General features: G+C 33.2%; 1 protein-coding gene and 1 non-coding gene across 2 annotated transcripts in view; one reads left to right on the top strand and one right to left on the bottom strand.

Annotated features, from left to right (window-relative positions):
- Window positions 1–381: 381 nt before the first annotated feature.
- Window positions 382–17,125, top strand: part of Hmgcr (HMG coenzyme A reductase) — a 206,407-nt gene continuing 189,663 nt past the window's right edge. The window contains exon 1 of the mRNA XM_085811156.1: window positions 382–944. Coding sequence (XP_085667282.1) covers window positions 925–944 — 20 coding nt within the window. The 5' untranslated portion in view covers window positions 382–924. The remainder of the gene's footprint in view (window positions 945–17,125) is intronic.
- On the bottom strand, window positions 14,727–14,799 carry TRNAA-GGC (transfer RNA alanine (anticodon GGC)). Its single transcript has one exon. It is a non-coding gene; the product is annotated as a tRNA-Ala (tRNA).

Below are 17,125 nucleotides of genomic sequence, written 5' to 3'. Positions count from 1 at the left end.
AGTTTTTATTTATTCCTTAATTCTTAGATATATGGAATATGAAGTCGAAATGTTCCTATTAGATATAAATAGATATATTAGATAACTGTAGCATAAATATAATAAACAGTGCAAAAAGAGAAATCTAAAAAAAAATTTTTTTTTTTTTTTTCTTTTTTTCGCTAATACAAAATGGAGTTGATAAAATGTTCAGAATTTCGTCGAAGGATCCGTTTTCATACAATAGAATATTTTTGTTCTAAACCCGGCGTTTAGTCGTTTTGGCAACATCTTCGAGGGCGAGGAAGTCTTACCGCTGTCCTATCCCTTCGTTCGACAGCAACCCTAACGCGTGTTTGGAGTATCAGGTCATTTCCGAAACGCGTGCCACACTCTGCCGATCGCTCGGTGGCAGCACAAGTCCTTTCTCTCTCTTCTAACGATCCCGCGCCTCTGACCTGTCACGTGGAACTTGCTCCGAAGCAACCGGTATCTTTTCCCTAGCAGACGGTACATCGCCAGACAATTGCATCTCGGAGAAACAGCTCCAAACTACATAATAACCTGTCGCAAATATATTTTTTGACGAACTGGCCGATTTTGTTAAAATATTAAAAGTGCATTTCATCCCATTTTTGTCGACGGTGCTTCGAAGTGAAGAATTGTGAAGTAAGAATTTTTCGAAGAATTCTCCAATTTTCTATATTTCTAATTTCTGAGGTACTTGTTCCAGAACCAGCTGTGGATACGGAGTCTGTTCCACTTGCGAGCAATAACGGTGAATAAGAAGCGGTACTTTTGAGTCTTCCCAGCACACGCACGAAAAAAGGTCATCGACGGTTTTTAACAATTTGAAGTGTGTTTTCCAGGAATTTTTAATGCAATACTTCTTTTTTAAGAAAGTCAAGTGACACTTCTCTCAGCAGCCGCCATCGACGAAGCGCCATGGCCAAAGTAGTTCTCAAGTAAGTGAGATTATTTATTTATTTATTTTTCTTTTTTTCGATGTTTTTGGTCTTTTTGCGGTTCGAAGCGCGATTCGGGTGGCTTGAGTTCAGAACAATTGGCTTCTTTCAATTCTTTCATCGCATCAAGACCGTCTCGAAAAGTCTAGGTATTACTCCATTCCTTCACTCACTGTATCACATATGAAAAAGTAGACCAATTCGAAATACTTGCTTGAGGGGGGAATGAATCATTTAAACCCTCTCGTTAGTTAAGTTAACCGTTCAAGATCAAATTCAGTTACAATTTGAGTATTAATTAATTTATTTTTCCATTACCGATCAGAGGAAATGTAATAAGCCTGCAAAATCAGGAACTGACTTCAGCAGGCTGTAACGGGGCTTGTGCCTTGGGCCTCCAAAATCCTTCTACATTCTTTAAAATATATGAAGTTTTATGAATATTTTCCAGTTCGAGGTTATAAAAATATAAAACTAGAAGCAGAACCATCAGAAGAAATGTTTTCTTTCACGTTCGAATGTAATTTATTCGTATACTTCACTATGGGAATGATAAAAAATTTAATTATATTTGATTGATCATAAATCTATAATTTAATTAAGGGTTGTCCAAAATTCTTCGTGAAGTAGAGTACAAGATCTTTTATGAATGTGTAAGGTTATATTTTATGCAATCCGTTAAAAAAATTAAAACATAACATACAACAAAGAGAAGTGTACTTTTTGTTTGTTTAGATTATTTGGAAAGAAAAATAGTAAGTTATAAGTTTATTTTATGAAATACTTTATATGAAATATAATTTGCATCAGTACATCTACTACATTTTAAAAAATAGAGAGAACATTCATCATATGGTTTGCTCCTTGACCCCCCCCCCGGTTTCGCAAATTGGACCCTGTACGTAATTGTCATTGCAATGTTTAAAAAAAAAAACTCTTAATTTTTTTTAATGCCTACCGTTCTTTAATACCATTTATATATGAATCTCTTCATTTCCAGAGATGATTATATTTCTATTTTTACTTCCTTGTACGAGCTAAAGGAAGCAAAGAATTGTAATCGCAAAAAATTCGGTTATAAAATTTCAACGGAAATATCCATTTTGATCGTTCTCGAATCCATTTGAACCATTTTTTTTCTCGTAACATTTATGCGTACGGACAGAATGAAAAATTCTTCATTCCAAAAGAATTGTAAATGGATCAAAGTGAATCTAAAATGGATTTTTTTCGTAAAGTCTGTACGTACACTTACATATGTATTTTACATTACTCAAAAACGATTAGCCGTAGAACGTCGAAATTTTGTATATGAGACTACTTTTTACTCGTTATGAAAAAATAAAGGTACAAGAAGTTTTACTTCCGTATGACAAAAATTGACCATTATATTTTTAATTTCATAATTTGCAATTTTTGATGTCATTTCCACCTTGGCTTCAAGGATCAGTTTCAGAATAATTGGATGAAATAAGTTTAAATGCAGTAAAATATGTCTTTAATTTAATAGATCGTACATTTCATGAGATGCCCACTTCAGATTTCTTAGTGTGTTTCTATTAGTTTCAATAAAGATTTTACTTATGCAATTAAATTAATTTATTCTTCACAATAAGCTGCTAAAAATTACAGGTAACTCTTAATAGTATTTTTCTGTTAATTGTAATATGTGTTATTCCTAGTCCCTGTGCTTGTTTGCCCTCGAATTAACCGTGACTCCGAGTTGATCATGGACATGCTTCCGGCATTAATTCGATAAACTGAAAATCGATTGCAGTTTTTATTTGCGATTTAAATTATGGGTAGTTTATAATTTCGGTTTAAAAAAGTTTTGAAATGACTAGAAGAAGAAAGAATTTAAAATGATTGAATCGAATTAACTATTTCTATGTTTTCCAATAGATTTTCCTAATCCTAGAAGGAAGTTCTCTGCAAATTCAACTTATTAAGAGCTAACCCATGAATTTCAATGGCATTTGCTCTTCTGAAGCAATCACAAAAACAAAATGTCGAAAAACCAAAATCCCAAGGAAATTTTATTGAAGAAATTAAGAAGAGTATTTTTTAAACATTACCGGATCTGCAACTATGTCATGCATATAAATGTAAGATAAAATTATAATTTTAATTTGTAACTGCTCCTGTATAAATACCTTTTTTAAAAAGGTCATTTTCCCTTTCTACCGAAAAACATCAACATTCTTATATAAAATGTATCCAAAGTACATCATTTCAAAACTCTGACATAAGACACTTATATAACTATAAAAAGGCAAAAATAAAAAAATAAAATATTTTATCAAGTTAGAATTAAATCGAAACTGTAATTAAACCAATAGCAACAAAACGATACACTAATTTCTACTAGTCTTTATCTTATATTAATGCAGCAATCTTCATTTCCGCCCTGGGATTAGCGTGGAATATGATTTTTAATTGTTCCACAGAATACCCATCGTTCATTAACGGTAAATTCAGCAGAGCACTTATATTAATGATTTTTACATTATTTCTGATACATTTTAGCACTTTTGTAATGTTTTATAATTAAATTTCTAATAGAACTTATTGTTTTAGCATCTTGCCATGTTCGCTTGAAATTTGAAATAACAAAAATATTTTGTTTCAAGAACTTGCAATTCAAAACTGCAAAAAATAATTCTTTTGAAATTTATTCCATTGAAAATCAAACAATCTAACAGTAATCATCATTTTCAAAAGATTACAGCAAAATTTTCAATGTTCAAATTATTATGGAAGTTCGTTCTTAAAATTTTTTGAATAAAAGATTATAAGAAACAGGTTGTACAGTAGACAAACAACAATATGTGCGAAACCCTGTAACGGTTATGTTAGATTATTTATGTATAACAAAGCGCAGGAAGACTATCTGCCTAACGGTAGAAATGCCTTTGTGGAGGACATTTTAGGGAAATCTGGCTCGTGTTCATATTGCACATGGAAACGACCACGAAAACATCAAAGCAGTACATTCATTCGCTTGAGTTCGAAGGCAAGTTGAACTACTAGAATTTAACGGTCTTAACTACTCAGACATTGGTGTGGTTCGATGCTTACCGAAATCTGCAGATTGTTTGTGGAACGTTATTAAGAAAGCCAATAAATTATTATGTAGATGCTTGCTTGGTAAGAAATTTTAATTTTAACGTCTTCCTGCCATCTTGGAAAATTGCTTGAAGTCATTTAGTGCATCAACTTCGGTTTCCTTTTGCACAGTGGGACCAAAAGTTTACTTACAATATTGTGCACCGAAAATTTTGTCTTCCTGCCCGCTTAGCGAATTGCTTGTTTAGACGTAGAAACCATAATTTTAATTGTAAAAAAAATGTTTTTCAAACTGCTATCAACTGTATCTGCTGTTTTAGGTTTTTCTGTTTTTTACAATTTTTACTGAAGGTGTTTTGAGTTTTTACATATTTTTGCCTTGCCGCGAAATGAGAACTCAATTCATTGGACGAGAAATATATCTCCGATGAAATTCGAGGAAATAAGCTTAAATGAAGTACAGCAAAAAATATGTATAATTTAATAGGTCGTACAAGGAAGTCATGTGGTATCCTTATCAGATATTTATTTTTATGTTGTGTAGGTAGAGAGTACTAAACTTAGGTACTCCGAAATAATTAACCCTTGGATCTTAAACTTACTGCCTTGTACATTAAATAAGAATTGTCTGAAAAAAACTAAAAATCGTTTTATTTAAAATTTAATCTTTTAGAATCTTAATTGTTGAGAGATTTTTTTTTCTGTGGCATTCTAGCTTCGTATTTATGACAGGGTTGTTTTGTTAGTGTTTTATTTTGACTCCTGAATTATGAAAAAAGTTTATGCTTCTTGCTAAAATTCAGCTCTGCCGGACAGGTCTTATGTGTATCCAGAAAAAAAAAATAGCGAAATGGAAGGTAATCTGAGATTTTCTTCGCTCGTAAAAATAAATTGTCTGTTGCATGAAAGCTGATTTAATTGGTATGTGCGTCATGAATTCAGATGACACATGATTACTTGCGTTACACAAGCCAATAAAATTGGTCTGCCCTTAAAGGAAGATATGACACATGACTGTTTCCTAAATCATCCAAAAACAAATTCGTGCTTTTACAGCAAGACTACTTCAATTGGTTTGTCGTTATTTCTTTTCTAAATGATGATCTTTTCTTGAAAGCAGCTACAAAATTTCTTGCATTTTAATTTTGTTGTTACTGCTGAATAAATTAAAATTAATTCATAAGTGTTTCATATTAAGCACACGACCAAATAGCGTTATAATGATTGCATGATTGCATTATACACATAACATATGATATATGTAATCATTACATTGCTTTTTCCTTTTATTAGCCCAGAGGGCGTTAACCCAGAAGTTCTATTAATTTCGTTTTGGCGTTTTGTGTTGGTTAACTTTAAATGTCGGTTCACTTTTCAGATTGTTGCCACCAAATATTATCCTCCTGTGTTATATTTAAAAAAATTAAATAATGAAGAATCTTCACGAATGTATGTATGTTTCTCGTTCTGCGAAAAAACAACGGTACCTAGAGACATCAAATTTTCAACAAGTTGTCCTCCACTAGAATATGGGGATCTGGAAGACCGAACATGGAATTTGGAATTTGTTTTATCATCTTTTTCATATTTTGTAAAACTTTGGCGAATTTTTGATTAACAAACTCAACGATTTTGAAACGAGTAATGGCAACACTGTACGGGAAAAAAATTATCTCCAGTGAGCGAGATTGTGTGTCGGAAATTCTAAGGATATGCTCATGCGATATTGCTGTTGAACTGAATTGCATGGTTTAATTGCCAAGAACATGATATTTAATAAATAAAGGTAACGCACAAAACGTTGAAATAAACTCCCCTTTAGGTTCGCGTAATATAAAATCTTTCAGATTTTATTTTCTGTAATTTTTGTCGTGTAATGTAAAATATTAGATTTAAATACAGACGATCTTAAGTTACAGGAAAATTTTACAGCTATTTCTTCCATGAAATATGTTGATTGACTTCTTTATGACATTAAAAATTAAGAGTAATCTATCATAAGTTCGAAAAAAATAATTTCGAGGACTTGCTACAGAAAAATGCTTATACATTTACAATCTGAAACCTTTTTTTGAATCTTACAATTTTGAAAGAGAATCCACACTGTGTACTTCCATGAAATTTTATGAAATGCATACATATATATGTTTTAAAATGCATTCGAATATGAGTACAATTAAATAAAACTCTTTTATTCCCCCTTGGCTGATTGGATTAGTCTTTTGTTTACATTTGCATATGGTGGAGCTGAGGAAAAAAAAAACTGCGACAACAGCATATCGTAATCTAAGAATTAACCACGAATCTTAATAAACGAAGACTGTCTAAGAATCATTCTTACAATAGCGAAAGAAAATTAACATTGTAAGTTGCCGCGAAATTCTCAAGGAAGATGATTCAAAACCCTTATGCTTCGTAAAGTCATAAAACTTGAAAAGTCGCTTAAATGGTAAATGCATGGTAGCATAACGACAAAAAAAAAAAAAAAAATCTGAAAAGCCTTCTCTAGACGTATGGCAAAATTTTCATGTTCCTGTGAAAGATTATTCTCTTTACATCGAAAATGTATTGTTGCGCGCAGACGGGTTCGTAATAAATAGAATGCACAAGTCTGATAAAACGGAATAAAATTTATTCTTATCACAAGAAATAAAACGAAATGCTGAAATTTTTCCTCACAGATATTCGTACAATATCAAAATATCACACACTAGTTATATTTTAAACTATTAAAAAGTTAAATAGAACTCAATCCAAAATCCAGATAAAGCTAATTTCGATCTCACCGCGAATTCGCTGCACTCAACAGCAAAAACTTAGAAAACAAGTGAACTGACATTTTTTTCCCGGCCTTTATAAGCTTTTCAATCATGCACGAAAACATTCTGGCATTTTTTGAGGTATCTGGAAAGCAAAAGAGTACAATTCCGAGATATCTATTTATTAAATGTAAAATACTCATGCTCCTGTATTTTTACTTTTTCAGCGAAGCTTTGTCTTAAAACTCGTCACGCGCTGCATTACACGGGAAAATAAAACAATTCTAATTACAATTCTACTAAAAATAGCTAAATAAATGCAAAATCCGTAACAATATTATGAAAATTTTACTCTTTTAAGAAGTTTTCTCTCTGAAAAGATTTTAAAAATTTTCGTTGTTTTCCTGTTTCGATAATATTAAATTTGCTCTCATAAAAATTTTTATCTTGTAAGATTTTTAAGCTAAAGAAATTCACACGAATCTTTAGAAATACTTAGTCGTCATTCTTGTTTTTAAAACAATGATGGCATTTTTCTCCTATTATTAGCAGTGCGTCTCGACAGATTACATACCGCATACTGTCATCATAATGATTAACAAAAATTCTCGGCGAATTAAACATTTAAGGCGGGAAAGAAAAAAAAAAAAAAAAAAAAAAAAAAACCACTAATTTTTGGTTTGTTTTCTTTCGTCTCTATCTTAGATTATGAAGACCACCGCTTAGAATGGAAAAAAAGTGACCGCTTTTAAAATTTTGTCTTACATTTTTGAGGCATTAGATAATTGCTCGCAAAATTAAGTAATAAATATTTTAATTAATAAATAAAAAATTTACTAATTGAAAGATTTGACAAAAAACGTGTTAAAAATTTGTAGGAAAAGAGGAATGTTTTGTTTTCTATTTTGCAGATTCGAATACAATTTATTGAAATTAAGTTTTAAAATTATTTAGTGGAAATTACAGTCGAAATACTATTTAAAATAGTAATTGAAAAAAAAATTGAGCGTAAATTATTTAAATGCATTTTCAAAAAGAAATTAAATGGATTTCATTTGAAAACAATTAGTAACCTCATGCATTTAGAATTTTGTTGTTGCTAAGGTCTGATTTTTCGGAAGAAAAAAAAAAAAAAAAGTTTGCGTTTAGAATTTTATTTATTATTTTGTATTAGTCCAAATTGGCTTTATCCCTGAGGGACTATTGTTTTCGTTTTGCGATTTTGCGTTATCACTCTGAATGTCCGTTTCACTTTTCAAACTGTTGCCACCCAATATTATCGATCTGTGTTATATTTTAAGAAATTAAATAAGGAAGAATCTGCATAAATGTATCTATGTTTCTCGCATTTTGATAAAACAACGCTACCTAGAGCCATCTAATTTTGAATAAAGTAATCCTACTGCGAATATGGGCATCTGGTTAGTTCAAATTTGAAATTTGCAATTTTTTTTTACCCATTTCATATTTTGTAAAACGAATTTTCGATTAACAAACTCAAAGATTTCAAAGCGAGCCATGTTGTGCAGAAAAAAGCGTTTTAATCTCCAACGCGTGAGACTCAGTATCGGAAATTCTAAAGATATGCACAATTTAAAATTATTTTGCGATATTGCTCTTGAACTGAATTTTACGGTTTAAGTGCGAAGAACATGATATTTAATAAATAAATTTAACATACAAAATGTTAAAAAAACACCCCTTTGGACGTAATTTAAAAACTGAAACTTTCAGATTTTCTTTCTTTTTTTTTAATTCTTTATTTTAATTTGTGTCCCTTAGAATACTTTTTTAAACGGATTCTTCAACTGGTTGTACTTTCTGCCACTCTTGCTCGCTCTAGAAACGAATATGTAGCAAGAATATTGCAACCGGAAGTATACAGTTAAGAAAGAGAACAATACTGGAATAATGATTCCCATTGCAAGTGGACCGTGAAGGGTTTATCTCGTATATCAATGGAATAGTAGTTACTTGCGTGCAAATGAATCCTAGAATCGTTAACCCGGTTAAGAGATATTCCTGCTGAAGAAAATTGGAAAGTCTCTACCTCTGCCATGCGTCATTCAGAGTTTGAGCGTTACAAACGCTTTTAACGAAGTCTTTCCAAAAAATGTTTTTATTTTGGACAGGGCACTCCTATTTATTGAGAAGCTAAATATATGTATATTTAATACAGGCAGTCAAAGCGATGATTTTCTATGCGAATTTTCCGTACAACTGTTCATTTGATATGCTTTATTCTCTTTTTCTTTTATTCCCACTTCCCCCCCTTTTTTTCCCACAGACAGCACCAGGTTAATCCGGACTTGTTAATCTAGATTTTGATTGCATTATGTTTTTCCATTCTCGAGTTGGATTGCGGTTAACTGTGAATCCCGCATCTGATGTTATTTTGATGCTTATTGCAAAGGGAAGACGATTGAATCAGTGAATTTCCTGGGTTATGGCGTCACGGGGTCAGTGGCGGTTTTCGCAAATAGGATTGACCTTAAAACAAAAATGAGGCTTCTTACCTCTGTGGCTGCATTCCTGGGCATGTTTGCAGTAAAGGGTGAAGTCTACCCCGGCGGGCAAGCACAACTATTCTGTTTCTGTGAAGAGTTCGTTCAACTTTTCCGGCGTAGCTAGCAACAGGTGGCAAAAACCATGTCAAACGCGGTTTGGCATTTTTAGGTTCTGGTGTTATCGGAATGAATGACGTAGTAGTGGTGAAGCAAAAGCTCTTAAAAAAAATGAAACATAACTGGCTTTATTTCGGGTAAGGTAACTTCCGATTAAACGGACATGAGTTTATCAAATTACGGTCTAACGAAATAAATCCTTTAAATTTGTACATTTATAAGGTATGTCTCACGCCTTCTTAGCATGCTTTCGTAGTGTAGTGATCAGCATGCTGGGCGTGTATTCCAGAGGTCCGTGGTTTGATTCCCTGCGAAGGCGTTGCTCATTTTTCCTCTCTCCTGCTTCCAAAAAAATCTTAATGCCTCTACACTGGCGCCCGAACTAAAAGGATGGTGGATGATGATTCTTCACACCCAGGACTTGGCGATTGGGCCCTCTAAAACTCCAGTCGCCCTTTAAAAGAGAAAGTATATAAGGTATTTCTCCCTTCTTAGCATGCCTTCGTAGTGTAGTGGTGTGCACGCTGCGCACGTATTCCAGAGGTCCGTGGTTCGATTCCCGGCGAGGGCGTTGCTCATTTTTCATCACTCCTGCTTCGAAAATACCTAATGTCTCAACACATTAAGGGAAGATAGCAAAACTACTCTCAGAAACTGTCAGCGTAAAACAAAACGATCTAAGTACTTTAAAAAGAGGGAGATAGAGACGACACGCAGCGAAGAACATCAGTGATATCACGATTAAGTCCTATTTTGCCGGGTTAGAGCTAAAAACATCGCGGACGAAAACGTCGCTAAGGAAACAACGCAACGAAAAACATCGTCGTACAAGACATCGTGGGAGAAAAGAAAGCAAGGAGAGAACATCACAATTTAAAAGATCGTAGTGCAAAATATCGCCTTCGAAAATAAAGTGTTTAAAAAATTCCGCGGTTTAAAAATATCATGGTAACAAATAAAGCATCTATAAATCATCGTATGACGATAGTATCGCCGACATGCCATTTTTAGGCTTTAAATGTTGTAATGCATGTTTGCGTAATGATTTTGTGTGTAATAAAGAGTGAAGAATATTTTTACTTTTATATTTTTGAATTAACTAACAAAATTTTGCTGAAAAATTAAGATGGAATCTTCAGCATTCAAAAAGTGAAAACGTGTAGAAAAAAAATGCTACTTATAGCGGTTAACATAACTTTATTATCTGATAGCTAATTAAATAATTTTAATAGAAATAACCACATGCAGTTACTCACCTTCCTTTTTTCTGATCATTTTAGATTATATGTTTCACGAAAAATTACCAATAAAACTTTAGAAAGAGATTAATTAATTAATGGTTTTTATTAGTTCACTATATAAGTTTAAAATTTTATTTTAATTGTTCTGCATAGCATTATTTTTCAACTTATTTTCAGTTGAATGCTTAAATATCCTTCTTTTTTTCAGCAAAAATTTGTAAATTTATTCAAAAATTTGAAGTATAAAAGTAAAATATTTTTCTTTCCATCTTGCGATCGCAGCTCATTATGCGAATATGCATTTAAAACTTTTAAAGCCTGAAAAACGCATGTCTGCGGTATTATCGTCATGCGATGGTTTGTAGGTGCTTTATTTTTTACCACGGTATTTACGAAGATGATATTTTTAAACTGTGAAGTTTTTGAATCGCTTTATTTTAATCTTAGCCGCGATGACGATATTTTGTACAACGATGCTTTAGAACTGCGATGTTTTCTTCTTGTTTTCTTTCTTCCCACGATGTTTTGTACGACGACGTTTTTCCCTGCGTTGTTTTCTTAACGATGTTTTCGTCCGCAACGTTTCGGCGGACATAATTTTGGAGCCATATTCATTCACATAACTAAGAAAATTAATTGCATGTAAACCAGGATACATAAGCATTGTTAAATCATCCATTAAAAATAAATTGCTTGTTCCCAAAAATAAATCAAATGTTATTTAAATCTTAACTTCGCATCTTCCTTCACCCAAAGATATCCCTTCTTCCGTTACTTACAGATTTTTTTTTTTTTTTTAAGTTTTGAATACTGAGTTAATTAATGTAATCAAATGAACTTGACTCTAGCTATCTAAATGCTTGACAAGTTAATTGCTAATATCATTTTTCTATCAATTATAATATGACTTATTCCTTTTCCCTATGAGCATAGTTTTCCCTATGAGTACTACTCGTTAATTCTTCACTCCAGTAGTATATAAATCTGACTGCTGTAGTAAACGACAGACGACTATTCTCAAACCAACTACCGCTTCGAATACCGATTTGTTCGTAACACTTTTTCACGTTGCAATTCCAAAATGCTGTTTTCAAAATACAGCATCATGAAAGACGAATCTGATCATTCTCGACTTTGTGGCAAAATGTTATATTCCTACAAATATGTCACAGAACGTTCTTCGTTTGTAGGCAAATCCCACAGTCATATATTTCTAAATTAAGCTGAAGACCAAGAATATCGCAGCTTGCCTTTAGATATTCTAACACCACCAAATGATATGTACGAAAATGATGGCGTTGCTTATTTCAAACTCACAGTTATCGATATAGTTACCTAAAGAATTGTTATGCGTACGATTGCCACAGTTTGGCGACTTCTACCAAAGCGATAATACCAAAGTATCTGGTAAAGTTATAAATATTTAGCTAAATATTAGAATAAAATAAATAGATTTATGTAAATTTAAGGATTTTATTTCACACTTGTTTCATATTTATGAATCTTGAGTAAAGAAATTAACTTAAATTCAAGTTTGCTTAAAGAAATCAAGTAGATACGTTTTGGGGTATATCTTTTCAAATGTTCAATTGTGATAATGTTTTACTTATTTTTATGGCTGTATTGAATAGAAATTTATAAGTTTTAAGCATAGGCACATTTTATATGAACAGTTTGTAACAACAGAACAGTTTATCTTTAATAAATGCAAAAATTACATTATTCAAAACAGTTCACAATATATAAAAATGCATAATAAATAATACATAAATAGAAACATTACTATATTTAATATTTTGAGGGTTCATAAAAATCGTAAAAATTAGTTTCTTCCTTTTAATGAAGAATATCGATTATTTCTTTAAGGCGTTCAAATACCACAGTTTAAAATTCTAACATATATCATTGCATGTTAAGTAACAACGGTTCTGTTTCTTTAAACAGAAACAGAAAAATGCGTTTAATGTAATTTTGTTACTATCTGATACTTTTTTTAACATTTCTAGATGGAATAAAAGATCATTATTTATTTATGAATCGGAGTAACAGTGATTTTGACGACGAAAGACAATCAATGGTATAACGGAAGACGAATGTAACGAACTTTTCATATTATCCGATAATGAAAATATTTAAGTTCATAAGGTTATCATTTCTTTTAAAAAAACAGCATTTCAATACCTGTAGATATGTAATTCTTGTAATGCTCATCTCTTCCTTATTTTTTAAACCTATCATTTTTATATCTGGTGTATAATGTGCACTCGTAAATTTCGATCTTATATTTGCTATTAAAAGTGTTCATTGTACGCCGAAATATACAGTAACATAAAGTAAATTAGTTTTTATGCTTAAAAATTGTAATCACAATGACGTTTCTCCATTTTTTTCGCATAAAGTGTTCATAACACTGCTATGCTTAAAACTTGTAATCACAATGACGTTTCTCCATTTTTTTCGCATAAAGTGTTCATAACATTGCTACGCTTAAAAATTGTAATCACAATGACGTTTCTCCATTTTTTCGGATAAAGTGTTCATAACATGGCTGTGCTTAAAAATTGTAATCACAATGACGTTTCTCCATTTTTTCGCATAAAGTGTTCATAACATGGCTGTGCTTAAAAATTGTAATCACAATGACGTTTCTCCATTTTTTCGCATAAAGTGTTCATAACATGGCTGTGCTTAAAAATTGTAATCACAATGACGTTTCTCCATTTTTTCACATAAAGTGTTCATAACATTGCCACGCTTAAAAATTGTAATCACAATGACGTTTCTCCATTTTTTCGCATAAAGTGTTCATAACATGGCTGTGCTTAAAAATTGTAATCACAATGACGTTTCTCCATTTTTTCGCATAAAGTGTTCATAACATGGCTGTGCTTAAAAATTGTAATCACAATGACGTTTCTCCATTTTTTCGCATAAAGTGTTCATAACATGGCTGTGCTTAAAAATTGTAATCACAATGACGTTTCTCCATTTTTTCACATAAAGTGTTCATAACATTGCTACGCTTAAAAATTGTAATCACAATGACGTTTCTCCATTTTTTCGCATAAAGTGTTCATAACATTGCTATATTTTCAACGCTTTTTTAAATTTTATTTTTTTTTTAAATAAAAGTAGGGCTTTCACGGAGGGAGGCTTATAGTTGGATTTCTTAAGTCGACAAAGTTCGAAACCCACTGGCTTAGAAAAGAAATGACGTTTATGGGTTAATTATTGCTTCATCGGAGACGCTATTCAACATATAAATTACGCTTAAATTTCTGTAATAATCACGCGAGACGATGCTAATTAAATATCGCCGCCATTTATCACCCTTAATGGCTTGATATCATTCTTTGTCTTTTTCAGGCACTTCATTAAGTCTATGTAATGATATGTGTCGCAGCGATATATTATACGGGCAGAAGTTTTGTTTTCACGCTCTCTTGACACTTTTCGCCCGTTAGAAGATATCTTCTTCGGGTTGCTGTCAGTTTTGCTTTCTTTTTCATGTCTTCATTTTTAATAGGCATCGGCGTTTTCTTCTTGTTCGTGCAATAATAGAGGTATGGTCAAACTTCATTAGTAGATCACTCCATTTCTAATGAAATTCTAATCACTAATGAAATTCTCCTGAATCTTCTAACATTAATTTGAGAGTTTTGCTTGAAATAAAGTGACCACCTAGCAAAAATATTTATGTTAATTTATGCGAAAAAAAATACTAACTCTGAAAAAAATAAACTGACTTTGTTTCACTTTCTCTAATGCATTTCACACTATTTCTATGATGTTGTCAAAGATGAATTTAGTATAAATTTGGTAAATTAGCATTTTGTCCGACAAAAACGAAAAGAAGAATGACAAAATTCATTAGCTCTCTCATATCCTGTTTTCGTGTAGGTTAAGTTATTGAATATGACAAGCATGTGAGAGTTATTTAAGGGAAGAAATGCCTTCGTGAAAGTTTTTCGAAGGTAAACGGGCACGGATTTAACTTGCATAAGCGAAAAACGGGCATGCGAAGGATCTGTTCAGCTTGTATAGACATTAAGTATTTTGAAAGCATGTGAGATGAAAACTGAGCAATGCCAATGCCTTCGCCGGGAATCGAACCACGGACCTCTCGAATGCCGGTCGAGCGAGCTAACCACTACACCACGAAGGCATGCTATAAGAAAGCGGGAGAAATAGCTTATAAGCTGCTTTCAAAGTCGGATGAAACTACCACTGTTAAGCGGTTTTATGTATTTGGCAACTTGTGGGGCTATATTTGTATAGATTCATTATATATTTAATATACTAATTGCATGTATTCGTACTTTCAAAATATAAGTTGCAAGTTCTCTGTCATTATTCTCAGCTGATTTGTTAAATAAATTAAAGAAATAGCCAAATGTGTTACTCATGAATGTTTTCGTTTTTCTTTTGTCAAAAGGAGTTGCTCTTCAAAGGAGTTTTTAACTGATTTCTTACTTTATTCTTATTTTCTGTCACTGCTAGAAATATTCTTTCAGTTGCTGTTGACGAATGAGGAAGACCTAATGCAGTAGGCTCCCCTATACCGTCTAGGCGACCTTGTATGTATAAGTAACTTGAGTGAAATTACATGTGACACTGTTTTATTTTTTGTATATTGTAACAAGAAATGCTTGAAAGAGACGATGCTCTGCTGGAAAAATAACATTATAAGAGACAAGTCTATTTAACGTTCAGTAAACGGCTATCTCACCAAACGGGCGAGATATAACCAAGCTGGCGACAGTTTTGTTGACTGATTTTTGTGGCTAGATTTGGCAAAAAGTCGCCAAATTTGGCAACCATTCGGCAACATTTTGGTCCAGTCCCCGTATAACTGTAATTGGTATTGTGACGGAATAAATGTAATTGATCCCTGTATGTAACTGTAACCGTATCCGGCTCTCATATGCCTCCCAGTAAGAGATTTCTCGACGGTCGGAAGGAAACTATATAAGACGGAGACAGCATCAGTTTTTCAGTTGTTAGTTCAGAGCGGCTTCGGAGTAGTTGGGTCCATGTGAGCTTCGCCTTTTGGATGAGCTTTGGATTGCGCTGTGTTTAACATTCTTAGTAATGCTAAACACAGCGCAGTGCAAAGTTTATTATACATACAAGGTCGCCAGGACGGTATAGTGGTTAGGGAAGCCTACTACGGTACGGAAGGGCCCGGGTTTGAATCCCGGAGAAGACATGGTATGGAGAAGGCAGTATTTTCTTTTCCGATCGATCCAATTGATGAGTGTTTCCATGGATTCTCAGCCTAGATTGTTTTAGCCATCCTTTCAGCGTATAATAGGAAGGAGACGAATGAGCATACACATGACCCAAGCTTGGTTTATTTCTTTGGGATCAAGACTTTCTTGAGTCATACTCAGTTCTAAACATATCTCAGCAAATTTGTAGTCATTAGGTTTTCTTGATGCTGGAGACTTAAAAAAGTGTGCAATACCCTCCCCGGTATTCAAACTTCGGACCTTCCGAATACGCGTCGAGTATGCTTCTAATCACACCCGAAGGCTTGCGGAAAGGAAGGAGAAAATACCTGACATACTCCCCTCTTAAAGGGGAACTAGGAATTAGGGGACCCATTCGCCGGATCCTGGTGGTAACGCATTACTGTCCACAACCTTTTAGCTCGGCCTAGGTTTTCTTTGGAGAAGGCGAAGTGAAAAATGTGCAATGCCCTTGCCGAGACCCCTGAATCTCTCGAATATGCGTCGACTACGCTTCCAATTACATAACGAAGGCATGCTGAAATAAGGGAGAAAATACTTTATTAACTATCACATCACTTTGTAGAGACATTAGGTAATTTTTGGAAGCCGGAGAGATAAAAAATGAGTAATCGCCTTCGCTGGGAATCGAACCACGGACCTCTGAAATACCGGCTCAATGTGCTGACTATTACACCACGAAGGCACGCTAGGAAAGCGGGAGAAATACCTTACGTACTTCCCTTTTTAAAGGGTGACTGGGGTTTTTAAGGGACCCAATCGCCAAATACTGGGTGTGGAGAAATCTCATCCAACATCCTTTTAGTTCGGGCGCCACTGTAGAGACATTAAATAATTTTTTAAAGCCAGAGAGATGAAAAATAAGCAATCGCCTTCTCCAGGAATCGAACCCCGGACCTCTGGAATACCGGGCCAGCGTGCAGAACCACTACACCACGAAGGCACGCTAGGAAAGCAGGAGAAGTACCTTATAACTTCAAGAGACGAGGAAAAATGCATGCGATTTCTCTAACGAGGCTTTCAAATTTATTTATGTAGTATTGTCACTACATATCTGTAAGATGTATTGATTGCAAAACATTTATGTGACGCCGGAAACTTTGCGTATTTTATCTGTCATTGTGTTATTCTGAAATTTTGTTGTCCAATACCAAAACTGAACAATGTTGACTGGATTTATTTCGACAGAAGTTATTTGTAATACATTATGATTTCATAAAATATTTCATGGTCATTAAT

This window comes from Stegodyphus dumicola, chromosome 2 (genome assembly GCF_044657685.1).
Source record: "Stegodyphus dumicola isolate Sdum_Otavi_A_Nest chromosome 2, ASM4465768v1".
Classification (NCBI taxonomy): Eukaryota; Metazoa; Arthropoda; class Arachnida; order Araneae; family Eresidae; genus Stegodyphus; species Stegodyphus dumicola.
This window is presented reverse-complemented; position numbering and strand designations above follow the sequence as displayed.